Source organism: Bos taurus, chromosome 14 (genome assembly GCF_002263795.3).
Source record: "Bos taurus isolate L1 Dominette 01449 registration number 42190680 breed Hereford chromosome 14, ARS-UCD2.0, whole genome shotgun sequence".
Lineage (NCBI taxonomy): Eukaryota > Metazoa > Chordata > Mammalia > Artiodactyla > Bovidae > Bos > Bos taurus.
In genome coordinates this window covers 60,377,931-60,403,224 of record NC_037341.1, presented here as the reverse complement: position 1 = coordinate 60,403,224, position 25,294 = coordinate 60,377,931, and the positions used below count along the sequence as shown (strand labels likewise).

General features: G+C 37.7%; 1 protein-coding gene across 41 annotated transcripts in view; it reads left to right on the top strand.

The window, feature by feature from the left end:
• RIMS2 (regulating synaptic membrane exocytosis 2) overlaps positions 1-25,294 on the top strand; it is a 608,892-nt gene that overhangs the window by 564,808 nt on the left and 18,790 nt on the right. Inside the window, exon 1 of one of the 41 annotated variants that reach the window (XM_059874479.1) lies at positions 12,481-13,603. The exons of the other annotated variants lie outside the window; for them this stretch is intronic. Coding sequence (XP_059730462.1) covers positions 13,468-13,603 — 136 coding nt within the window. The 5' untranslated portion in view covers positions 12,481-13,467. Of the gene's footprint in view, positions 1-12,480; positions 13,604-25,294 lie in introns of those variants that run through there. 41 annotated transcript variants of the gene reach the window in all.

Here is a 25,294-nt window from a genome sequence, read left to right as displayed (position 1 = left end):
AGTAAGGAGTGGATGTAGTGTGCAAAGAGGGAAGGAGGGTGGAGACTCAGTGCTCTATGGAACAAAGCAGAAAGTAAAATTTCAAATTATTAAAGCTGGAGGCGGGGGGGCTCTGTGACCATCTCTATTAAACAGTGTAAAGAAGTATATAAAAGTATATAAACATTATCTAACCTCTTTTTAGGAAAGAAATTAAGGGACAGAGAGATTCAGTGACTTGCCTAAAATTACACATTTCTTAAGGAGATACTTAATTGTAGTTTCAGAATAAAAATCAGGCTTCGTTTTGACATGAGACTTGAAATGTCTGCCAAGCGCCTAAAAGAAGGGGTGACGACTCTACATTGTAGAGTTTCAAGAGCTGGGCCTGCGTGACCATTAGTGCTAGACCAAATCATCTTTCCCTCGTGGATAACCATCCTCTTCATCCAACTGCAGAGCTAGCCCAGAGGGACTGGCAAGTTTCATTGGAGGGGACAAGAGAGATGAAATTTAAAAATTTGTAATGTTAAAATTCATTCTAATGAATTCCTAATAGCTATGTAGATGGGATCAAATAATATAATTATATTATTAAATCATGAAATGTTAAATATTAATATTAAATATTAATATGCAATATTTGATGGCCTATATCATGGTCCTGAGGTTCTGAGCCTACTGCCACTGCTTTTTATTTAAGAATGGGGTACTTTCTCATCAGTAATAGCAGTTCACTGCATAAATGAGTCACATGTTCTTCAGGGAGGCAGGTGCAAATTTCAAAATCCTCTTCCAACAAGTTATTGTTGTGTTAAATAATCACCAAGCTGAGATACAGCTGTGAAGAATTCCTGGCCAGAGATACAGTGCATTTCATGAGACCTGGGGAAATGTTTGGTAGGAATTGACTAACCTTTACATAGCTCCCTTTAAACTGAAGTATAAGAAACAAGGAGGAAAAGGTCTATTTTAAATTGCAGAATACTTTCTGTAGTGGATATCACTATAAAGAAACAAGAAAAATCACTGTAGGGAAAGATACTCAGTGATTTTTGGAGTAAATAACAGAAACCAGGCACCACATGGATGTCTTACTGGGTAATAAATAAAACCATTTGATATGAAGAAGTTAATAGAATTCTTGAGGGAGGTCAGTCTATATGTTTGTGTTTTATGTAATTGCAGTGAAAAGACATTGATGTGTTTTTAGAAGGGTAGTGACATGACCCAACATAATTTTAAAAAGATAATCCTGGCTGCTTTATGAATAATATCTGGATGGTAAGAGTGAAAGTGGCTTGCAGTAGGATTAGCGAAATGGGTGGATATGAGGTCTATTTTAAAGATAGAATCAATAGAATTTGGTGATGATTGGATGAGAGAGACATACAGTATGGGAAAGTAAGGAATAAAACAGGATGTCCAAATTTCTGATTGAGCAGCCATTTGGCTGATGTCAATTTATTTAGAGAGGGACGATAAGAAAAGAAGCAAGTATAATGAGAGAAGGTGGCCCAGGATGTGTTAAAGATGTTAAAGGTAGAAATTTGATAGTCAGCCATGAGGGTTAATGAGGAGATGCAAGGGAAATGAGAGTAAAACTCTAAGAATATAATGGAATTCAAGAGAAGATAATGCTTTCAGACGTAAGAGTGGTAGAACGCTGCTCTTAGATTTTTTTTTCAATTCATTATATTTTTGTTAGTTTATTCTTTCTGAGTCACTTGTGTCTCCACAGTTTAATGCTTGTGTATGTGTGTATGTGTGTGCATATGTGTGTGTAATAATCAAAGTAATTTATTCCCAGACTTCCCCTTTGGTTCTGTGTTCTTGTTGTGCTGTGTGCTATGCTTTGTTGCTCAGTTGTGTCTGACTCTTTGTGACCCCATGGACTGTAGCCCGCCAGGCTCCTCTGTCCATGGGATTCTCCAGGCAAGAATACTGGAGTGGGTTGCCATGCCCTCCTCCAGGGGATCTTCCCAACTCAGGGATCAAACCCAGGTCTCCCACACTGCAGGCAGATTCTTTACTATCTGACCCACCAGGGAAGCCCATGATCTTGTTGAATACTGTGCTTTTCCAAACTTGTATTTTAGAATGTGGTAGTACTATAATTTTTAAACTTAATGTCTTATGATCTTGAAAGTGTAGCATTACTCTAGTCAAAACAGGAGTACTTAAGCTGTCTTTGTTTTGCTTTGGTGCTCATATGTTAAAAGCTTTTGAGCTGCATACACATGTTCCAAATACATGCTAGTCTATGATGTCAGTCTTTATTTTTAATTGCATAGCATTACTTGACCTATTTCCTTAGCGTTTCTATATTTATCAGTTGAAAAATAATACATGAGTGGATGAGTAGCTGTAATCAGTAGTTAGTAAATGATACTGTTACTACTTTACATGCTTAGCACTGTGCATGCGTGTGGTGGCGGGCAATAGATATCTGTTTAATACTGTTTAATATCAAATGGTTGAGTGGTCAATTAGTTCTACTAGGCTGTTTTCTATAGATTATCTTTTAATAGGAACATATTCATTAACCCTTGACATATATTTTTGTGACCAATTATTCATGTGCAGAAATGTAAACAGAGTTTTAAACCTATAGTTGAACTGCCCAGGAGTCACCAGATCCTATCACTAAGGGATTTGTAACCTTTTATCTTCCTTATGCTTTAGCACATATGAAATAGGGACTAGCACTGACAAGTTACACAGATATGTTTTAGACGTGAATGTATAGGTTTTGGAAAGCAATACTTGAGAGAAAGTCACTGTATGAAAGAAAAGTATTATGCATTAGACAAACGTAATATGGAGAACTTGGGGCAAACTATACCATGGGGAATTAATGTCAGAAGCTGAGCATTTGGAACTGCATATGGAGTTTTCAGTAAACTAAAGTAGTTATTCCGTTTCTTGGATTGTCCCTTAAAAACTGGAACAAGTTATTTTCTTTTATACTAGATGATGTTAGTAACCTCAAGGAGTATATAGGGGCTTGCTCCCTCTAAAATGACTCTGAAAGAACGAGTTCTAATAAGTGTTTAACATGAAACTTATTAAAATCCTAAGCAGTAGTCTGCAAATGGAACACAAACAATGAATGGAGGCCAGTACAAGCAAGACATTTACAGGAAAAGTTTTTATAGAGATTCTTATAGTAGTTTTGATACACCATCAACAATTGTTTCATTGTTGTTAATTTCTTAAACTGGCGCACACTCAGAACATTACAGAAAACATAATGTAGAGAATTTCTCTTATAATTATTGTGATCATTATAGTGAGAAATACATGTTGATAATAGTCTCATAGAGCTGTTTAGTCTCCAATGTTGTTTTACACTTTTCTCAACATACTCCACTATGGAAAAAAATTAGGAAAAAAAAATTGATCTTTCTCTGTCATGAGACCTCATATCAAAAGGAGTACTGTAATGTATCGAGGCCAAAAGAACCTTCATTCATAGGGGGACATTACCTTCCTGTCATTTATGTCAGAAGTTCGTCCGCAGAGAGGCGTAAGCAAAGGAGACACAGTGTGGTAAGTCTGGGGTAATCACAGGGTCAGAGTAATAATGAGAGAGGTTGAGAGTAAAGCTGGGCTAAGACTATGGATGGAGGTGGGCCTCAGACCTAAGAGTAAGGGGGTGATTGGAGCTCTGGTTCTGCAGGGTACAGGAGCACACTGTGGCTTACAATGTCGACAGAGGACTGTTCACTCATGCTGTGACTTTCTATTTACTTCCCAGTGCTAGAGTTCTTCTAGTAGAACTCTGGTCTCCAGAAGACAAGCACCTTCTAAGTGGTTACAGAAGCCAGAAAACGTGCCCTTTGTCAGCTGATCTTAACCTATAATCTGAAATTGAGGACAAAAATGAATCATTTTTAATAAATGAAATTAGAAATAGTACTCAAAATGTTATATGTGTTTAAAATTGCAGTTATCTTGAATTGTGATAAAATATGTAATAATTACATTTTTTAAGATCACTGTCCTTGAAAATGTATCTTTTGGTCTTTATTCAGATGCAGTACAAGGTTTATTAAGACATAAAGTTTGTATTTTTGCCTCATCCAGAGAACCCATAAAATGCTGCCTTCATAGTGTGAAATACAGTATTGCTTGAAATGAAATTAATAGTTTATAACAGTGAATTATGAAGCAATGCCTTTTTTCTAGATGTTAGATCAAATGACAGATAATCACACACAAAAAGTAATGCAGAACAGAAAATAAAGGAACTCAGAAATTCTACACCACTTTTTCTATGTTCAAATGCTGATAAATGGTGGCTGGACTACAAATAAACATTTCTGGAAAGGCTTTTTGAATGGTGTTGCCAATTTAAATATATATGTGTATATATGCATGCATGCATGCTAAGTAGCTTCTGTGGTGTCCAACTCTTTGTGACCCTATGGACCATAGCCCGCTGGGTGCCTCTGTCCTTGGGATTCTCCAGGCAAGGATACTGGAGTGGGTTGCCATGCCCTCCTCCAGGGGATCTTCCCAACCCAGGGATCGAACCCACATCTCTTACTTCTCCTGCATTGGCAGTTGGGTTCTTTACAACTGGTGCCACCTGGGAAGCCCCATATGTGTGTGTAAATATATGCATATTTAATTGTTGTTTAGGCTGTTAATCGAGACTTTTTGGGTCCTCTCTGGAAGTCTTTTCTCAATTTGGTGTCAAGTATGGGAAAGGAGGTTGAGATCTGAAACAGTACTCTGTTAGGTTGAGTTACAGAAAGAGTTGCCAAGCAGAAGAATCCAAGTTATAAAGCAGTGGTCAAGGAATCACAGAATATTCCTGTAACTAGAACACATACTGATTTGCCTCTTTATAATTACTTGTATCTCAGAGAATTTCTGTATGACACCACAAATTGACCTCTTCCTGAGGCCTCTGTCTTGTTAGATCTGAGCTTCTCACCTTATTTGGGGAGTATAACTAAAGCATATTAGATGGAACCATTTTGAATTGGATTTTAGGAGGAAAACATGTTTCATCTGTATTGTTACTTCCTATTATGAAGTTTCATATCAACAAGACAGACAAACTGTTACGTTCAAGGTGTCTGTAACACTGAGTGCCTTAAACGGGAGTCAGCTGATGATGAGTTGCTTAGTTTGGTACCCACGTCGGCCACTTTGCACACAGCCTGAACTGTTTACCTAATGTACTAGAGCTCCAAATAGAACTTCCTTCAGGCAGCAATTCACTTATGCCCAATCTAGGTGATGTTTGACCTGGATCTGTATACCATGAATGTTTTTCACGGGCTTTTTTTTTTTTTGCAATATACTATTTAAAATCCTGCAATTTTTATTGCTTTAAGATAATCTTCATCTTCTTTACTGCCTTTGATTTTTAACAACTTTAAGTAACTTTGTTATAAATTTTATGCCTTAATATGTAATGAAAAACCAAATGCCTATTTAAAAGTCAACCAGACAGTTAAGCCAAATTTCTATGAAAGATGTTCCATTTTCCATTTTTATGTCAGCATGGTATCACCAGTTTAAGCAGTGTATAACTGCTGATGTACAATCAATGTACAATTCAGTTAAACTGAATGGTAATCAGAAGCCTTTTCTCGTATGTATGTTGAAATAAATAAGTGAAGCTTTAGCCAATAAAGAAAAAGAAGAAACATGAACAAATAGGAATTAGACTTCATTGTGATTAAGAGACTCCCTCTATTTTCCATGCATGCCTAATTTGTTCTCATCACACTGTGGTTAAGAAATAAATGAGTAATGAGTAAGTGAATAGTGAATGAATGAATAATAAATGAATAAAGCTGCTGAAATGCACACAGTTTATAAATATTGTATAGTTATTGGCATTGGACCTGAAATGTACATAAAATTCTTAAATTTTGCTGTGTATTTGTGCAGAATGTTTATACCCACAAAATCTCGATGCTGTTGATCTCATAATGATATGAGAAGTAGCTAAATGATGTTCATCTAGAATTTCAAGGGATTCGTAAGAAATATTTCTTGTTTTCTCTCAAATGTTTGAGAATGTTACTATGAAGACTGTTTAAATTTATCACAAAGCCAGAGCATTGGTTGGAATAATGAAGAGAATACTGGCACAGGAAGTTTCTCAAACTTGGAAACCATTGTCTTAAAGGACTATGTACACACACGCACACATATATGTATGGACTCTGAGAACTGGGGTTTTTTAATTTAATTTTTATTTTATATTGGAAGGTAGTTGATTTACAGGGGCTCCCCGGTGGCTCAGATGGTAAAACGTCTGCCTGCAATGTGGGAGGCCCGGGTTCGATTCCTGGGTTGATTTGCAATGTTGTATTGGTTTCAGGTATACAGCAAAGTGATTCAGGTATACCTGTATCTATTATTTTTCAGATTCTTGTCCCATATAGGTTAGTACATAGTACTGAGTAGAGTTCCCTGTGCTGTAGAGTTGGTCCTTGTTGGTTATCTATTTTATAAATAGTAGTGTGTCTATGTTAATCCCAAACTCCTAATTTTGGGAAACTCCCTCATCCTTTCCCTTTGGTAATACTGTTTGTTTTCTAAGTCTATGAGTCTGTTTCTGTTTTGTAAATAAGTTCATTTATATAATTTTTTAGATTTCACATGTAAGTGATATCAGATGATATTGTCTTACTCTCTTTGACTTAATTCGCTCAGTATATTGATTTCTAGGTTTACCTATGTTGCTTCAAGTGGCATCATTTCATTCTTTTCTGTCTGAGAGTTATTCCTTTGTATGTATATACTACTACCCATTCTCCGTCAATGGACATTCAGGTTGTTTCCATGTCTTGGTTATTGTAAACAGTGCTGCAGTGGACACTGAGGTACACGTATCTTTTTGAATTATGGTTTTCTCCAAATACATGCCCAAGAGTAGGATTGATGGTTCACATGTTAGTTTTTTAAGGAACCTCTGTATTCTCCATAGTGGCTGCACTGATTCGCGTTCTCTTCAATAGTGTCATTGGGTTCCCTTCTCTCCACACCCTCTCCGGCATTTGTTGTTTGTAGACTTTTTGATGATGGCCATTCTGACTAGTTGGAGAAGAAAATGGCAGCCCACTCCAGTATTCTTGCCTAAAGAATCCCGTGGACAGAGGGGCCTGGTGGGTTGCTGTCCATAGGGTCGCACAGAGTTGGGCACAACTGAAGCTACTAAGCAGCAGCAGCAGCAGCAGCAGCAGCAGCGTTCTGACCGGTATGAGGTGATGCCTCACTGTAGTTCTGATTTGCATTTCTCTAATACTTAGTGATGTTGAACATCTTTTCATGTGCTTTTTGGCCATCTGTATGTCTTGTTTGGAGAAATGTCTACTTAGATCTTCTGCCTATTTTTTTTATTGGATTGTTTGTTTTCTTGATACTGGAAGTGCATGAGCTGTTTGTATATTTTGGAGATTAATCCCTTGTCGGTCACATTGTTTGCAAATATTTTGAGAGTTAGTTTTGAATAAAACAAACCAAAATATATGCACAAATATTCCTATTTGGTATAGGATTCTTTGCGGTCACAGAGAGGAATGGTCCACATTGGCAAAGGTAATTGAAATCTATCGTGAAGACTGAGGTAGAGATGAAGTCCTATATTATCAAGAGCAAAGGTGTATCAAGAAGAAATAGGTTAGTTCAGTCTGCAATGTGGCTTTATACCTATTCTGAGTAATTCCTATCTCTTTTAACAACCAGCAGTTCCTGGGATGACTGAATACACCAAATAGTGACGGAGCAACAATAAGAATTCTATTTCTGTGTCTTTTTAGCATATGCATTTCTGGGCCTTAGTACTTGTTTTTTTCCCTACTTTCCAGAATGACTTACTTGCTCTTTCCTATCCTTTATTAGTAGTTTGCATTCTCATCATCATTGCCTACATCATTTCTAGCATAGAAAAGAGCAAGGCTGCCAAAGGCACAACTGTGTTCCCAGTTGAACTAATCCTTGGTCTAGACACTATGTAACTACTTCGCATAATAACCTCTTTATGCATTCACTTCAGTGACCAAGCTTCTATTTCAGGAATAAGCTAATTTAACACTCTTTAAAATTTTGGTGATTTTTTTTTTGGAGAAACTATTATAAAAAATGATACATATAATAAATGTATACAATAATAAATATATAAAATAAATGACATGTAACTTTCTGGTCCCATTAGAATTGAGTGGAAATACATATGTTGTTGTTATTGTCTTCGTAGCTAAGTGGTGTCCAACTCTTTGCAACCCCATGCAGTGTAGCACACCAGGGTCCTCTGTCCTCCACTATCTCCTGGAGTTTGCTCAAATTCATGTCCATTGAGTTGGTGACACTATACAACCATTTCATTCTCTGCTGCCCTTTTTTGTTGCCTTCAGTCTTTCCGAGCATCGGGGTCTTTTCCTTTGAGTTGGCTCTTTGCATCAGGTAACCAAAGTATTGGAGCTCCCATTTCAGCAACGGTTCTTTTAATGAATATTCAGGGTTGATATGGCTATGTGATATTAATGTTTTGATTAAAAGAGCAAATATGGATTTAATATTAGTATATTGTTAGAAGAAACATTATAGTTTTAAATATATTTTTAAGTATTTATTTTGAACCAAATAATTTACTACATAGTTCATATTGTATCTATCATCTCTGTTTCATATGTTTCATCTGTGTTTATGTATATGTGAGACACCTGTGATACAGTATATAGGGCATTGAACCTCAATATTATTGAGCATTAACTCATCTATAAAGAAATAATGACACTCTGGATTAATGTAAGAATTAAATGGCATAATTGGTGTGATGTTTCATATTCATCAAATAGAATGTTATGATATCACATGCAAGCTGTATCAATCTATATATCTTTTCTTCAAAAATATAATTTTCATATATATTGGTGGTATTTTTTTCAAGGCCAGAATTTGCTTTTAGAAAGTGATTAGTATATAAATTTGTGACTCACTTTTTCTCTGATTATCTTTGGATGAGTAAGAAAGTGATAAGTATGCTAAGTCACTTCAGTCGTGTCCGACTGTGTGCGACCCCACAGACGGCAGCCCACCAGGCTCCCCCGTCCCTGGGATTCTCCAGGCAAGAACACTGGAGTGGGTTGCCATTTCCTTCTCCAATGCAGGAAAGTGAAAAGTGAAAGTGAAGTTGCTCAGTCGTATCCAACTCCTAGCAACCCCATGGACTGCAGCCCACCAGGCTCCTCCATCCATGGGATTTCCCAAGCAAGAGTACTGGAGTGGGGTGCCATTGCCTTCTCCGAGATTATGATTCTGAAATTAGGTTTAGTTTACATAATGAAACAATATAGTAGCCCATCATTTGAAAACTACATCCAAAGCCATTTGAATGTCCTTTCTGGAGGAAATGACATTTCCAATCTTTTATCAATAGTGTACTTTTTATGTAAATTTTAAATTCCTTTGGTATGTTGGTAGTACATATTATCAGAATGGAATAAGGAATAGTAAATCAACTTTTAAAAACATATAAACCAGAAATATTATTTATATATTTATTATATACGGAAACATTTAAGCATAGGACCAGAAAAGCGGAATTGTGAATGTTCTCAATAAGTTCCATATATTCCACATGTTATCATTCAAGACTAGAGGTCCCTGGCCGTTATTGTCTCTCTCTGATACTTGTGTGCCGATGGTCTTCTTTCTCCTTGATGCTTCCTTCCCTGAAATAAGGTGCTTTCCTTCTTTCTTCTTTATACTTCCTGTTTCTCCTTGTGTCAGTCTTCTATGACTTACTTATATCTCTCAAATCCCAACTATAGGAAAAATTACCAAAAAGCTTCCCAGGACAACTTTGTTCTGAATCTGCAAGAGAGAAGTGATGCTCATGGAAAAACAGATGCATCTGGGCTATTCCAGACTAAACTCTTCTTGGCCCATTCGTTGTTCAGTCGCTCAGTCTTGTCTGACTCTTTGCAACCCCATGGACTGTTACACCAGGCTTTCCCATCCTTCACTATCTTCCGGAGTTTCCTCAGACTCATGTGCATCAAGTTGGTGATTCCATCCAGCCATCTCTTCCTCTGTGGTCCCCTTCTCCTCCTACTTTCTATCTTTCCTAGCATCAGGGTCTGTTCCAATGAGTCAGCTCTTTGCATCAGGTGGCCTAAATATTGGAGCTTCAGCTTCAGCATCTTGGAGCATAGAGCCAGGTTATTAATGTAGAGAAGGCAGGACCCAAGCAACTCTGGTGTGACCACTGATCCAGGTCTTAGATTTCCTATCACTATGGTGTCATTGGTAGGAACCCAAGATAACCCCCTTCCTAAATGACTTTCAACTCTCATTATGATGTCCTGGATACCAAAATAAAGCTTTTCCACCCTTGGCCAATTTATTTTCCTGGGATTTTCCTACTAAGTCCCTCTTCCTTGAAACATTTCTCTTGATCACAACTTAGTACACACATGTAAACACACAAACACACAGAAATGCACACATATTCATGACCTAATACTCCTGTTGTTACAAAAACTGCATTGTATTAGTTACTGCGCTCTGATTTTATTTTTTAGAATGGGGCTCATTCTAATAGTAAGTTATTTTTGTGATTCACCAAAAATTTGTGACCCCCAGTTTTAAAAAACACATTAGATGACTTCCAATAGTCCTTTCAGTTTTCAAAATGCTATGACTCTCTTTATTCTTCTAATGAAAATTTCATTTATTAAAAACATTTCTATCTCTGAATAAAAGCAATATGGTGTGAGAAAATACTCATAGAGTTCCTAGTTCTATCAGTGTTCTGTTGAAACACTGGTATTTTAGGAAGGTGAATAATGAATAGGAAATTGAACTAAGAGAGTAGCAGGAAGGACAAAAAAAGTCCATCAGAAAAACAGAAGCAAGAAACCTGGATGATCCTAAGTCTGTGTGCTGTGCTTAGTTGCTCAGTCGTTCTGACTCTGCGACCCTATGGACTGTAGCTCACTGAGCTCTTCTGTCCACGGGGATTCTCCAGGCAAGAATGCTGGAGTGGGTTGCCATGCCCTCCTCCAGAGGATCTTCCCAACCCAGGGACTGACCCAGGTCTCCCGCATTGCAGATGGGTTCTTTACCGTCTGAGCCACCAGGGAAGCCCGATCCTAAGTCTAAGCAACAAAAAGTTGTCATGTGATAGCACTCTTAGTTGTCCTGGAAGCTTCCTAATTCTTAGAAAGGTTTGAGAGGGTTCTTATATGAGTGCATTGTTTTGTACTGTCTAAATTGTGATGTGCTATAGCCAAAGTTGTTCGCATACCCCTGTGTAACCTGTCCCTTCTCTGTCTCATCTCTCTGACCTCCATTCCTTCCTACTCACTCCACTCCAGCCACCCTGGCCTCTTTGCTATTCTGTGGACACATGAGGACATCATATCTTAGGGAGCTTGTCCTGGAGGCTCTCTTTGCCTCAAACTAACCCTCTCTCTTGCATATACAAATGGCTTACTTTCTCAGCTTCTTTATACCTCTATTCAGATGTCACTTTGTCAATGATATCCACCCAGACAACTATTGTTTGAATTGCTGTCCTATACCCCTTATATAAACACTATATAATTTACTGATTTGTGTGTGTGCGTCTTTTCCCCCCTACGCGATTATAAGCTCTATGAGAGCAAGGATTTCTATCTGCTTGGGTCACCATATGCCCTCAGTATTTACAAAGGTACCTGACATACACTAGGAGCTCAATTACTATGAATTGAATGAGTGTTTGTATTTACCTGGCGGCTCAGACTGTAAAGCGTCTGTCTACAATGCGGGAGACCCAGGTTCGATCCCTGGGTTGGGAAGATCCCCTGGAGAAGGAAATGGCTATCCACTCCAGGACTATTGCCTAGAAAATCCCATGGACAGAGGAGCCTGGTAGGCTACAGCCCATGGGGTCGCAAAGAGTCAGACATGACTGAGTGACTTTACTTGTATTTCCCAGTATATCAAGCAAAGAACTTGTACATATGTAGTAATCAGGAAATACTTATGGTATGAAAGAACCATTTTAGATTGCATAATTTACATTTTACAAACACTTTTGAAATCCCCTAAAACACACAGCCAGCAATCAAGCTGTGACATGGTTAGGTCTGGAATCACCATTGTTCCCTGACTTCCCACCTGCCTAGATGGGGAAACTGAGAGGTCAAGGGGCTTGTCTAAGGTTACAAAAAGGAGGACAGTCTTTTGCCTTCTCCCACTGAGTGACTTCACTTTCACTTTTCCCTTTCATGCTTTGGAGAAGGAAATGGCAACCCACTCCAGTATTCTTGCCTGGAGAATCCCGGGGAAAGGGGAGCCTGGTGGGCTGCCGTCTGTGGGGTTGCACAGAGTCAGACACAACTGAAGTGACTTAGCAGCAGCAGCAGCAGCAAAATGGAATCACGGTTGCTCTATGTTCTGGAATAGAGATCTGCAATTTGCAGAATGGGATGTTATTTCACTTACAAACTGTTGTGTTTCTGTATGTCTGTGTTGCTTCCAGGTTTATGTTAAGAGGATGTTACCTTTGAAAGCCTAACAGTGCTCATTATCATTCTTAGCAACAATAGGTAACACATTAATTTGGGGGGGAAAAGCATTAAAAATTCTTAAAATTAAAGCAAAATTGGTAAACATCACAGTCCATTTTTTTGTGTTGATGCTTTTTCAGGCTTTTGATTTTTTTTAAAAACCTTTTTTACCTTCTGTTGACTTTTTATCTTTTTAATAAAGCAGATAAAGGAGAAAGCTAATTGTAGGCTTTTATGGAACCTGTTGAAAATTGGGGAGCCTTTGTTTTATGATTTGGAGAAAATTTCAGTATTCCCTGTCTATTCTTTAGGAGCGTTAATAAATTTTAAGTGAGACCGAGGAGAGGGAAAATGACTACCAAAAATTTGAGATAATACCCATCTGCGATGCCTAACCTATTGTTTTAATTAACGACCCTTCTCTGGCCTTCATCACGCGGTTGGGGGCGGGGAGGGGGGAGAGAAGCGGAAACAGCTGGAGCTACTGGAGGTCGCAGTTGTCCTGAACCTGAGGTGCGCGCTCCAAGCCGCCAGCCCTCCGAGGTGCTGCAGCCGCCGCCGCCGCCGCTGCCTCCCCCTCCGGCTGCTGATTGGCGGGGACCTCAGCATCAGCAGCATCTCCCGGAGAGGGGAGGGCGCCAAGACTGACTCGCAGCCACAGCCTCCGGGAACCTCAGCTCCCTCCTGGCGAGACTTCGGACTTTCCCATCGAGCAACCGCGTCCCCGCTCGCCACTGCCTGGATCCCTTCCTTTTACCCGACCCCCGCCTCCCCAAAGAGTGGAGACCCTCGGTAGCCAAGAAAGCCACGTCTGGTCCAGACCAGGTCAGGGAGGCAGGGGTCAGTTCCCTGGGGTCCCGCGGCACCATCGCGGCCCTAGAAGCCCTGCGGTCGCCGCGCCCCAGCCGCCAAGACGCCTCGTATCTTGTACCGCGGGAAGAGCGGGTCTTCGTCCAAGATGGGCCGGCAGGGCTTAGGGGGCGCCGGCGCCGCGGGGCGCTCCATGCAGCGCTCGCAGAGCCGGAGCAGCCTCTCCGCCTCCTTCGAGGCACTGGCCGGCTACTTTCCCTGTATGAACTCCCTGGAGGAAGAAGGTGAGGCTGTAGTTGGGGTTTCAGCCTGTACATCTCCCGTCTGGAGAAGTCGGTGGTTGGAGGGTTGGCAGGGTTTGGAGAACTCCAGGTAGCAGTGTTCCTACCCTCTCCTCTCGGTCCGTGACTGGGGCCAGAGACCCCCAGAGCGCCGGCTGGCCGAGAAGTTCTGTTGATTGGTGGTTTGGAGAGCTCCACAGGCGCTGACTTGGTTTTCCTAGTGAAGTTGACTTCAACAGTGCCTGAGAGTTGGATGAGGATGGGGTGGGTGGCAGGGTGGCGCTACTGGGTGCACCCCACTTGGTCTTGTTTCCGTTTCCTCCCGCCGTCTTGGTATTAGCATTTGATTTCAAGGACAGAAATAATCAAAAAGTAAAGGAAAAAGCAGTAGCAGAGCTTTGAAACACGATCCGAATGAGGAAAGGGGGTAATATAATGGACGGGTCAAAGTTGACGGTACAAAAGGCTGGTTTGTGCTGTGGGCCCTTGAACTTTGTTGGCAGGCACAATACTATGACCATTGGTTGTCAATCTCTGGTGTTTGAGTGATGCCATTTTAATTGAGCTAATGAGAAAAACAGCTGAAGGGGACTCAACTTTTAAACTTTTCACCAAGTGATGTGAAGTCCTTCATGAAGTTTTCAATAACACAACATAGGTTTTCTTTGTGAAAAACGTTCCTATAAGATTTAACAACTAATACTAGAAACATAATTTGTAAATCAAAGTAAGAATTGGCTGCTAAATAATAGTGTCCCAACATTTGAAATGCTGTTTATCAATTTATTAATAAGCTAGTTGTAAACTGTCCATCTTTGCACATATATCAGGGTAGATCTGTTATCATCATCATATTACCTCTATTTTAGGATTTACTTTGCTTTTATTCTGTGACAATCAATGACTTCGTATTTGTAAATCTGCAGTGAGCCCTAATTTGAAAGAAATTACCTGCTCTGAGAACAGGTAGAAATAATTATTTTCCATTTTTCCCAGTGGAGGACAGGAGGTGGAAAATGGTGATTAAAAATACATCTGAAAAGTGTTTTTCAGAACAACTTGCTATTATTGCTGTCTAGGTTTCTTCTAGCTTATTGTTGCAGTATCAGTTTTCATTAGATTAATACAGGTTTAATGGTATGGTACTATGTCTCTATATAAATGTAACTTTTAATTTTCATACTAATCTTTTACTGTTCTTGTACATTTATGTTTTACTTGTTTTCTGTTATTAAATGATTAACATTTCAGGAGATATAAACAAGTCAAGAAATTAGAAAATCAAATTGGGTAAAAGGAATGATCATAATTGTAGCTAAAACTTTCAGTATTTGTTACTAGCCAGGCACTATTCTAGAAACCTGACATTCACGTACTCTTTTAGGCCCACAGCAGTCTTATGAGACAGAGCTTTTATAATCCCCAGTTAACAAATGAGGAAACCTAGGCAGAGAGATTCAGAAACTTACCCAAGGTTACCCAGATAGTAGGTAATAGTCAGCATATAAGCCCAGTCAATCACACAACCTGTTTACCCAAATTAAGCTATACGAGTTTATTATTTGCATACACTTGGCCACAATCACATACCTAGTAAGTGTTGAAACTAGAACTCAAATCTAGGTGTATGTAAAGATACATATTTAAATAAGACACATTGTTATAAACTCATTTCTCAATTTGAATTTTTACACCAAGTCTTCAGTCTTGACTTTGCTTCAGGTAAGCTATCATCATTCTTAAGTAGTAGCTACAATTATTGGATTAACAAAATACCATCCTAAAGCCTTTTTGAGACAAAAAATAAACTTACGTAAATGAAAATTTTTCTAAATTTTAAGTACATTGACTTAACCTTGACTCTTACAGACTAATCCCAAAGGAAATTCCTACATCTACACATGGGAAATTGGAATAGATTTCTGTCCTATAATATGGTTTCTTGAGTTGCCAAGACAAAATGTTCCATAAGGAAGCCAGCATTTTTAAAATGAAACATATAGTTCTGTACAAGTAACCAGAGAGGAGGCACTCCCCATAAATTAGAGGTCTTTCCACTGGGTTATAGTCATTTTACTGCCAAGAGAAGAAATCCTAACTTTCTTCTTTGATTCTGCTATACTCCACTCTTGAAAGTGCTGAGATTGTTGAGGGTTTTTCAATATGCCCTGAAGAGTTATAAAAGTTAGAAATCACTGGCCTGGAGTGGTGCTTCTCTGCAATTTTTTTCTCTTGAGACACCCCAACAGGACACATAAAATTCATGTGGATAACATACTCTCATAAGCTTACTCAGGACCAAGTTATTATAGTCATAACTGTGAAACCAAACTAATTTATAAAGAAAATCCATCACAACAGATGATTTTCAAAAGAGAGCAGTGGTCTACCAGCCAGTGTGATTTAACTAAAGTAATCATCCCTGGGTTGGAAAGATCCCCTGGAGAAGGGAATGGCTACCCACTCTTGTATTATTACCTGGAGAATTCCATGGGCAGAGGAGCCTGGCAGGCTACAGTCCTTGGGATCACAAAGAGTCAGATATGACTGAGTGACTAACATTTTCACTTCTTTCAGTTGATCAGTTCAGTAGTCAGTCTGATTTTAAAGCTAGTCTCTTCTTTTTTTTTTTTTTTGGTCTTTTCAGAAATAGTGCAACAGCTAAGTAATCTCAAATGTACTCTGCCTTCCAATTCCATATTCTCATTTCTCTCTTGGACAGCACATCCAGGCATTATTTTACACAAGAAGTGCTGAGATGTTTAGGGAGAGACTATATTCTATTTACTCATTCATTCATTCAGAAATATTTCCTGAGGCTCTGAGATGTGTTAGTCACTGTGGTAGTCCTTAATTAGCTGAATATGCTTCCTATCTTCTTAGAACTCACAGTCTAATGGAGAGAGATATTAATAGGAAATAGCTATGTAATTAAAACTGTGACAGGGCTTAGGAAGGTGAAGTACAGAGTGCAATAAGAAGATGATAAGAAAGCCTAACTGAGGACTCACAGAAAGGGTATCCTGAGAAATGAGGGTTAAACGTCGGTTCAGGTGTCAGTGATAGCTCTCAGTGCCTCTTACATACCTTTGAGAGCAGTTTGCCCAGAGTCCACAGCCAGTAAGTGGAGCTGGGATCAAAACCCATAATCTGGCTCTGAAGTTTATAATCCCAACTATTCTGTGTATTGTTTCTTCATTATTTTACTGCATTTCCTTGCAACGTGCTATATTTTGAAAATCAAGTACAACAATTATGGTGGTTACCATTTATTGAGCACCTTCTCCTTTGCCACATTCCTTTGATTTCATGATAATTCTTCAAGGAACTTATTATTATTATCAATTTATACATGTGAAAACTGAGACTGAATATTTAAGGAACTTAGCCACAGATTATAAATCTCAATAGGGCTGACTTGAGTGAGGAGGAAAGGGTCATTAGTATAAGCAAAATAAAATAAGATTGTCAACTGGTCTTTGTAACTACTTTTTTTGTATGCTTTCCTTTTTTCTTTTCTTTTCTTTTTTTTTTTGCTTCTTTGTCCCTGGATATATTCCAGATAACTATTCTCCAAATCTCTGAATAGTTTTATTTTAAATAAAAGTAATACAATAGCATCTACTTGTTATTTAACTATTTCTAAATTATGTTTATTTATCCTTGAACTCTCTGAGTTAAGTATTAGCATCATTATGTAAGCCCCTTGGCCCCAACATTGAGTCTACCACTCCAATATAGGATATTACTGTTTGTAGAATTTTTAAACATTACAATAATTATGAGAAAGAAGAAACCATTGAAATGGTTACCATTCCATGTAGGAGAAGCAAGTCTCCCACCCGTAGATCCAGGGGCAATGGTTATGGTCATGTAATGTAGGGAAATGGCATATATCCTAATATTTTTAGATCTGGTTTTTCAAGATATCTTAAAGTTACTTGTTTCTGGGCTAGTGATTTTTGTTCAATTACATACATATAGTATGTGACGAATTTGATTTGCTTGATTTTGTGGCCTTCTTCCTTCTTTGTTTAAAATTTGATTTGGCAATCCTACAGAAGGAGAGATCCTATCAACTTAATATTATTTAACAGAATAAATTAATTTATTAAATTTATATTACATGCCACTGTTTTGAAAGTTAAGTTACAGGAAAACCATCCAAGAAATAAGAATAGTTTAAAAATCACCAGAAGAACTGAGGAAAGTGTCTTTGCATGTGACAGAGAAGCTATGAGGAATTAATATAAAAGGAACTAAATAGACTGTATTCAGAAGACCTGTTTAATTATCCTCCACTCTTAAAGAGGCTGTACAATCGGTAAAAGACATTATCTTATTCTAATTCTTAAGTGATATATTTATTTTTTAATTTTATTTTTATTAAAGTATAGTTGATTTACAGCGTTGTGTTAATTTCTGCTGTACAGCAAAGTGATTCAGTTATACATATATACATTCTCTTTAATATTCTTTTCTATTATGGTTTAATCACAGGATGTTGAATGTAGTTCCCTGTGTACTTAATTCTTAATAAGCAGTCCCATTTGATTAAAATGGAGCTTAGCACTTTACTCAAGCTCCATTGGAACAAAAAATTATTCATACACTTAAATATAATCCTCCTAAATACAAACATCATGTCTAGCACTGTAGGTATTCCACTATTAATAACAACAGTATATAGTTTTACCATTCTTTTCAAGCTGAATATCAGTGTAACTGACTGCTAGCCACTATATTTACACTGTTTTAAAATTATGATGTGTGATTTAGACTTATTAAAATTCACTGTTCATAGCTTTTGTGTATTTTCACAATGCCAGTGTTGAGGACAGGACATGAATAGACAGTACCAGTCCTAATACATATCTTTTCTTAGAGGATACTATACATATAATGTCCCCTAGATTGTGATTGGTTCTATATAGTAAATCACTTCTTACATGAGTCCACATCATATTCAACAATAGCACAGTTTTTATATTAGATTTATGTTTTGGCTTATTGTTACTGAGTTGTGTCTGACTAAGGTCACACTAAGTTGTGTCTGACTCTTTGTGACCCCATGGACTAAAGTGAGGCAAAAGACTTTGGAATTTAAAAAGGTAAATCAAAGAACAGTGCCCTCACAATGCTTATCAATATTGCATTTTAATCAAAAATTAAAAATCTTTCACTGCCAAGTGTCCAAATAATACCCTTAAAGTAGTTTAAATTTAATACAAAAGTGAAGTTAAACCTCAATTTGCTATGATCCTTGAGCAGGTTCACTAAATTCAAAGCTAGAAAATGGGGACAAGCTTCCCTCTTGAGACATGTTGTGTGTAATGACTTATAGAAGAAACCCACGAGAAAGTCATAGTGGCAGCTTCCCAGTGCTGCCGAGAACGATGGTCAAGTGCTCTCTGCTGGTCTTCATAGGCCATATTATTGATCTAAGATCATTCCGTATAATCTTTCAGATATGGCAATGATGTTTATTTGGGGAGGAAGGGATTTACCTAATGCTATACACACACACACACACACACACACACACATATCAAGGTGACATATATATATATCTATAGTATGTATAATACTATTTGACCAGTTGAAAAAGCTAACACAAAAGTGATTATATCAGTTCTAGTTTTGAAGAATCATTTAAGGTTTAGATTATGCCTAATTAGACTAAAATGAAAGGGACATTTATTTTAGCTCTTCCAGTGATCACTTGTTCTCTTCTTATTCCTGTAAGTCAAAGGCCAGGAAGGTAACATACATCAGTGAAGTAGGCCAGATACTATACAAAAGGGAAAATGCAGGGACTCTGAAAAGCTGGAGAAAGCTTATCCATCCAAAAACGAATGGTGAATACTCAGTTCTAGCTAATTGATGCCAAGTTGAATATCAGCCCAGTGTTGGCAATTTATTCTTCTCTTCCCAAAGAGAAGCTATAAATCTGACAGTTTACTTAAATCCTTTACATTTTAAAATGTTGGTGCCTAAGTGAAAACATTTAAACAATAATTGAGCCAACGTTGCCCACGCGTAGCTTAACTGTGTGCCACCAGCTGGCACCTTCTACAAAGGAGATGCTGCCTTCTCAGCGCTCCTCAGTCTTTTCTTCCTCCCCATTTTCATTGTTACCTTGATAGTTTAGGACTGTATTGGTCCATCTTTGAAATCATCTGAATCTCCCAACCTGCTCTCTTCCATTTCTTGATCTCCCCACTCAAATCTAACTTCATTGTTCCCAGATCAATTGTCTTAAGCATCATCTTAATCTTGCATTACTCCTTCTACAAAAACTTTAGTAGATTCCTATCTCCTACTAAATAAAACCTTTAGCCTGACATTCAAAATCTTTCACAATCTGGTTCTTACCTACAGTTTAGCTCCCCTACCTTCCAAAGCCCTGTAGTAGCCCAGTGATTCGGTAAAACTAAGTTTTTTGGTTCTTCCTCTCCAAATTCAGTAAGTCTGGAGCAATGATGTCTGATCAGCAGAACCTTGGCCATTTGCTCATGTCCTCATTGACAGGCAGGTTGAGAAAATGACAGGTGAAAGTATTAGCTTCTACAGTTAAAGGATGGGTTGCTTCTCAAACACAGGAAGAAGGTTCAAATGCTGGTGAGCCCAAAACACTAACAAATATCCACCTAGTGATATGATTACCAGTGGGGGACAAAAACTATTAAGCTCAGCCTAATTACCTATTTTTTTAAATTTTATTTTATTTTTAAACTTTACAATATTGTATTAGTTTTGCCAAACATCGAAATGAATCCGCCACAGGTATACCCGTGCTCCCCATCCTGAACCCTCCTCCCTCTTCCCTCCCCATACCCTCCCTCTGGGTCGTTTTTTAAAATACTAGCTTGTTATTTGGTAATTTCCCTCTTTGTTCAATAAGATAAACAGACAGGAATGGTAAAAGAATCTATGGAAGAAACCTAAGGTGAAGTGTATGGCTTTTAACTTTTCCAGCAGAGTGAGCCACCAGATATCTGTGGACATTCTAATTTTACATATAGAACATAGATAATCTCTAAGAAAGACAACCTTAAACTGTAATCCACTTACCTGAAGGTTGAAGTCTAGGATCTTTGAGTGATGTATAGTCCTCTCCCTCATAAACACATATGGCTTTTCATGTTATAGTGACCTGTAAACTGTAAGACATATTATCTGCCTCCAGTACATCCTGTTTAAATGGTAGCAACAGGATAGCCAAAGTAAACATTTTCATTTCTAAAGGAGAGAATAAGAAACACAAAGCAATCAGTCAGTCATCCACAGGAATTTTCAAATCCCATTTGGAGGGAATAGTCAAGATTGAAAGTAGAATACATTTCTTGGTTTACATATCTGGGACCCTGGTTTCTGTTTTCAGAAAGTGTTTCTTTGTCCTTTATTCTTTATGGCCACAAAGGTTTGCATTAGAGAGAAGGTATAGCCCACTTCATAGCCCACTTGTCTCTAGTACAGATTAGGAAAAAAAGTAGTTACCTTTTGTATTATAAATGGACTGGTTATTATTTTTTTCTATACAGATCCTTCAGAAATTCAGAAGGCTGTTTGATTCCAGTCAGTTTCAAGTGTAAGTGACTCTAACCAAACACCTCATTGGACAAAGATTTTAGCCTCAAGATCCTGTTATAGTTTCCAGCCTCTGTGCCCTGCCCACTTCTTTTGTTCTCAACTTAATGGCAACTGCCTTGGTATCATTTGAAAACAGTGGGTTTGCATGGAGAACTGCTACTGCTAAGTCACTTCAGTCGTGTCCGACTCTGTGTGACCCCATAGACGGCAGCCCACCAGGCTCCCCCGTCCAGAAAGCAACTCCTAAATCCAGTTTGGCCAGCAGGCTCTCCTTCCTATGGCAGGACTCCACTTACTTATATATATTTTTCTCCCTTTAAGTTTAGAATAATTTCACATTATTCCAGTCATTTTTCAAAGAAGGATTTGTATAACATTTTACAGCTTTCAAAACGCTTTCACATAGATTACAGTATCCAATCCTTATTTATCACTATTCATTAAATACCACTGCATTTCATTTATTCTGTGACATAGGCTAAATCTGATCTCAAGTTTGCATATGATCAAATAAAAACTTGAACACATATCATCTGATTCTAAAATGGCATGCTCTTCTCACCACAAAATGCTGCCTCAGAATAGCTGACTTGAGAGTTAAGACGAGGTTGATGATATTTCATGTCCATTCTTCAGAGAGAAACAGGCACAAAAATATCAGTGGACTGATGTGTGACCAAGGACAGACCTGTCAGCTAAAAAAAGCAAGGGGAGCAATTTTCTAAATAAATTTCATTTGTCATAATAGCAACATCAGATAGTGGGAACGAGAAGGTACCATAGAAATGACAACTCCCAAAAGAGTAAGAGTGAGAGCTATAATTTCTTCAATGTGTTAGGAATACCAAAGTGGTAAGCCTCCGCTTTTATGGGAAAAAAATAGAATGATCTTACTGCAAAAGTCATAAGCTTTGTTTTATTTCTTGCTAAAATCAGGATTAATGATTATTAACAACATTAACAAGTGGGAGCTGAGTGTTCTGATTCTCTGAGGTAATCGCTTCGTTTTGTAAGAAAGCATAAACTGTCTTCCAAAGTGTCTGTTCCATTTTGCAGTGAATGAGAGTTCCTGTTGCTCCATTTCCTCAGCAGCGTTTGGTGGTGTCAGTGTTCTAAATTCTGGCCATTCTAATCCTAGTGTCTCAGATGGTAAAGAACCCACCTGCAATGCATGAGATCCAGGTTCAATCCTTGGGTCAGGAAGATCCTCTGAAGAAGGGAATGGGTACCTACTCCAACATTCATGCCTGGAAAATCCCATAGACAGAGGAGCTTGGCAGGCTACAGTCCAAGGGGTTGCAAAGGGTCAGACACAACTGAGCAATTAACACACACACAGTAGGTGTGTCCTGGTATCTCGTTGTTTTAATGTGCATTTCCCTGATGACATGATCTAGAACACATTTTCATATGATTATTTGCCATCTGTATCTTGTCTTTGGTGAGATGTCAGGCTGTTTGGCCCATCTTATAATCAGGTTGTATGGTTTCTTATTGTTGTGTTTTAAGAGTTCTCTATAGTCTATTATTAGATATGTCTTTTGCAACTATTTCTTTCAGCCTGTGGCTTATCTTCTCATTCTCCTGGCAGAGTGTTTTGCAAGGCAAAACTTTTTAATTTTAATGAAATCCAACTTATCAATTCTTTATTTCATGGATCATGCTATTGTTGTATCTAAAAAGTCATCGCCATACCCAAAGTCATCTAGGCTTTCTCCCATGTTATCTTCTAGGAGATTTATAGTTTCGCATTTTACATTTAGGCTTGTGATTCAGTTAATTTTTGTAAAGGGTTTAAGGTCTGTGTCTAGTTTTGTTTTTTTGCATGTGGACATCCAGTTGTACTTCTGGCTGAATCATTGAAGAGACTCTCTCTGCCCCATTGTATTCGAATCCTTTGCTCCTTTGTCGAATATCAGATGACTATATTTATGTGGGTCTATTTGGGGGCTGTATATTCTGTTCTATTGATCCATTACTGGAACACCATAGTAAGTCTTGAAGTTGGATAGTGTCAGTCCTCCAACTTTATTCTTTGAGTCTTTTGCCTCTCCGTGTAAACTTTATAGTCAGTTTGTCAGGATCTCAAAATAACTTGCTAGGATTTTGATTGGGATTGCATTCAGTCTGCCGATCGAGTTGCGAAGACCTGACATTTCAACAATATTACGTCTTCCTATCCAGGAATATGAAATATCCCTCCATTTATTTAGTTGTTCTTTGATGTTACCCATCAGTGTTTTGTAGTTTTCCTCATATAGATCGTGTACATATTTTGTTAGCTATTATACCTAAGTATTCCATTTTTTGGATGCTAATGTAAATGGTATTATATTTTTAATTTCAAATTCCACTTGTTCATTGCTGGTATATAGGAAGGCAGTTGACTTAAATATTAAACTTGTATTTGGCACCCTTGCTACAGTCACTTACTAGTTCCAGGAGTTTTTAATGTCAATTCTTTTCAGATTTTCTACATAGACAATCATGCCATCTGTGAACAAAAACAGTTTTATTTCTTCCTTCTCTATCTATATACCTTTTATTTCCTTTTATTCTTTTACAGTATTAGCTAGAACTTCCAGTATGATGCTGAAAGGAGTAGTAAGAAGGAAAATTCTTGCTTTGTATCTGATCTTGAAAGCTCAAGTTTATCACTATTAAGTAAGATGTTAGTTGTAAGCTTTTTGTAGATACTGTTTATCATTGAGAGTTTTTTATGATGAATAGGTGCTGGATTTTGTTGAATCCTTTTTCAATACCTATTGATATCATGTGATTTTTATTCTAACCTGTTGATATGATGGATTACCTTAACTGATTTTTGAAAATTGAACCAGCATTGCATAATTGACATAAATCCCTCTTCATCGTGGTGTACATTTTTTCACAAATCGTTGTATTTGAAGCTTCTGTTGGCCCTAAAGTTACATGGGCCAGTTTTGCTCACATTTCATTGGCCAAGAAAGTCACATGACCACACTGAACTTCATAAGTGGGAGAAATGTGAATATATTTTAACAGCCCTAATGTCTACCATAACTGTGACCTCTACTTGTAGCTTACTGTATTGAAGCTATTAATATTTAACTTTCATAATAGTTGTGACAAAGCTGATGAAATGAATGAATTTGTGTTAAACTCTGAAACAATTTTGAAAATCAATGGTTAATTTCTATTTATTTTAGTTGTTAATGCAAATCCTGGATTAGCCCAAAAGAAATTGTCAGATATTTGTCCCTATTTTGCTTAGACTTTCAGAGACTTGAATTATGTTTATTATAGTAAGAAGCCCTAACAAACATAAATATGAGTGCACAAGCTTTTATACACCGTATAGTAATCTACTTAGGAATATCCATATATTGAGGTCTTGCTGGGCAAAGTGCGTAAATAAACCAGCCTCTTTCACATCCTGGTATATCTACCAATGTGAAGTTACTAAACAGTAGCCAGCCAGAGTGCTGGAGGCAACTTGAAATTTTGAGAAATTAGAGAAGTTATTAATAAAAGACAGCTAAAGTGCAATTTGAAATCATTGCTGGTTTTTAAAGATAAAAATCTTTTATTAAAGAGAAAGTAGCTACTCTGAACCTCAACTTGCTCATTGCTATAGAAAGGGAGTACATAAAATTACAAAGATACACTGGATCCCTATAATAGCTTTTGAAATTCTATAAATCAGTAATTTTAGAAATTCTCATGTTTTAATGCATTTTTTAAATCTCTAGATGAAATGCAAATGGATTCTCTAAATTATACTTGCAAAATATTTCAATAAAATATGTAAATAGGCTTATTAACTCTTGTGGTCAAAACCAAAAATTAAAGTCATTTTTCAGGATCTACCAATCTGTCTTCAACCTGTTTCCATAAATCATTTTCCATATTAACATCAGGAAAATCCTGACTCTAAAATAAGTCTGTCTGCCAAAAGGGGTGAGATTTTCCAGATAAGAGGAAGCAGGAATGGGTTCTGTGGACACAGGATTTGGAAAGTCACTCTGAGATTGTTAGGCATTTGACTGGGAGCCTCCTTTTGGGGCTTGGAAGAGTTTTAAAATCTGCAGCAGAAAGGACTTTTTGATTTTTGTTGTCAAG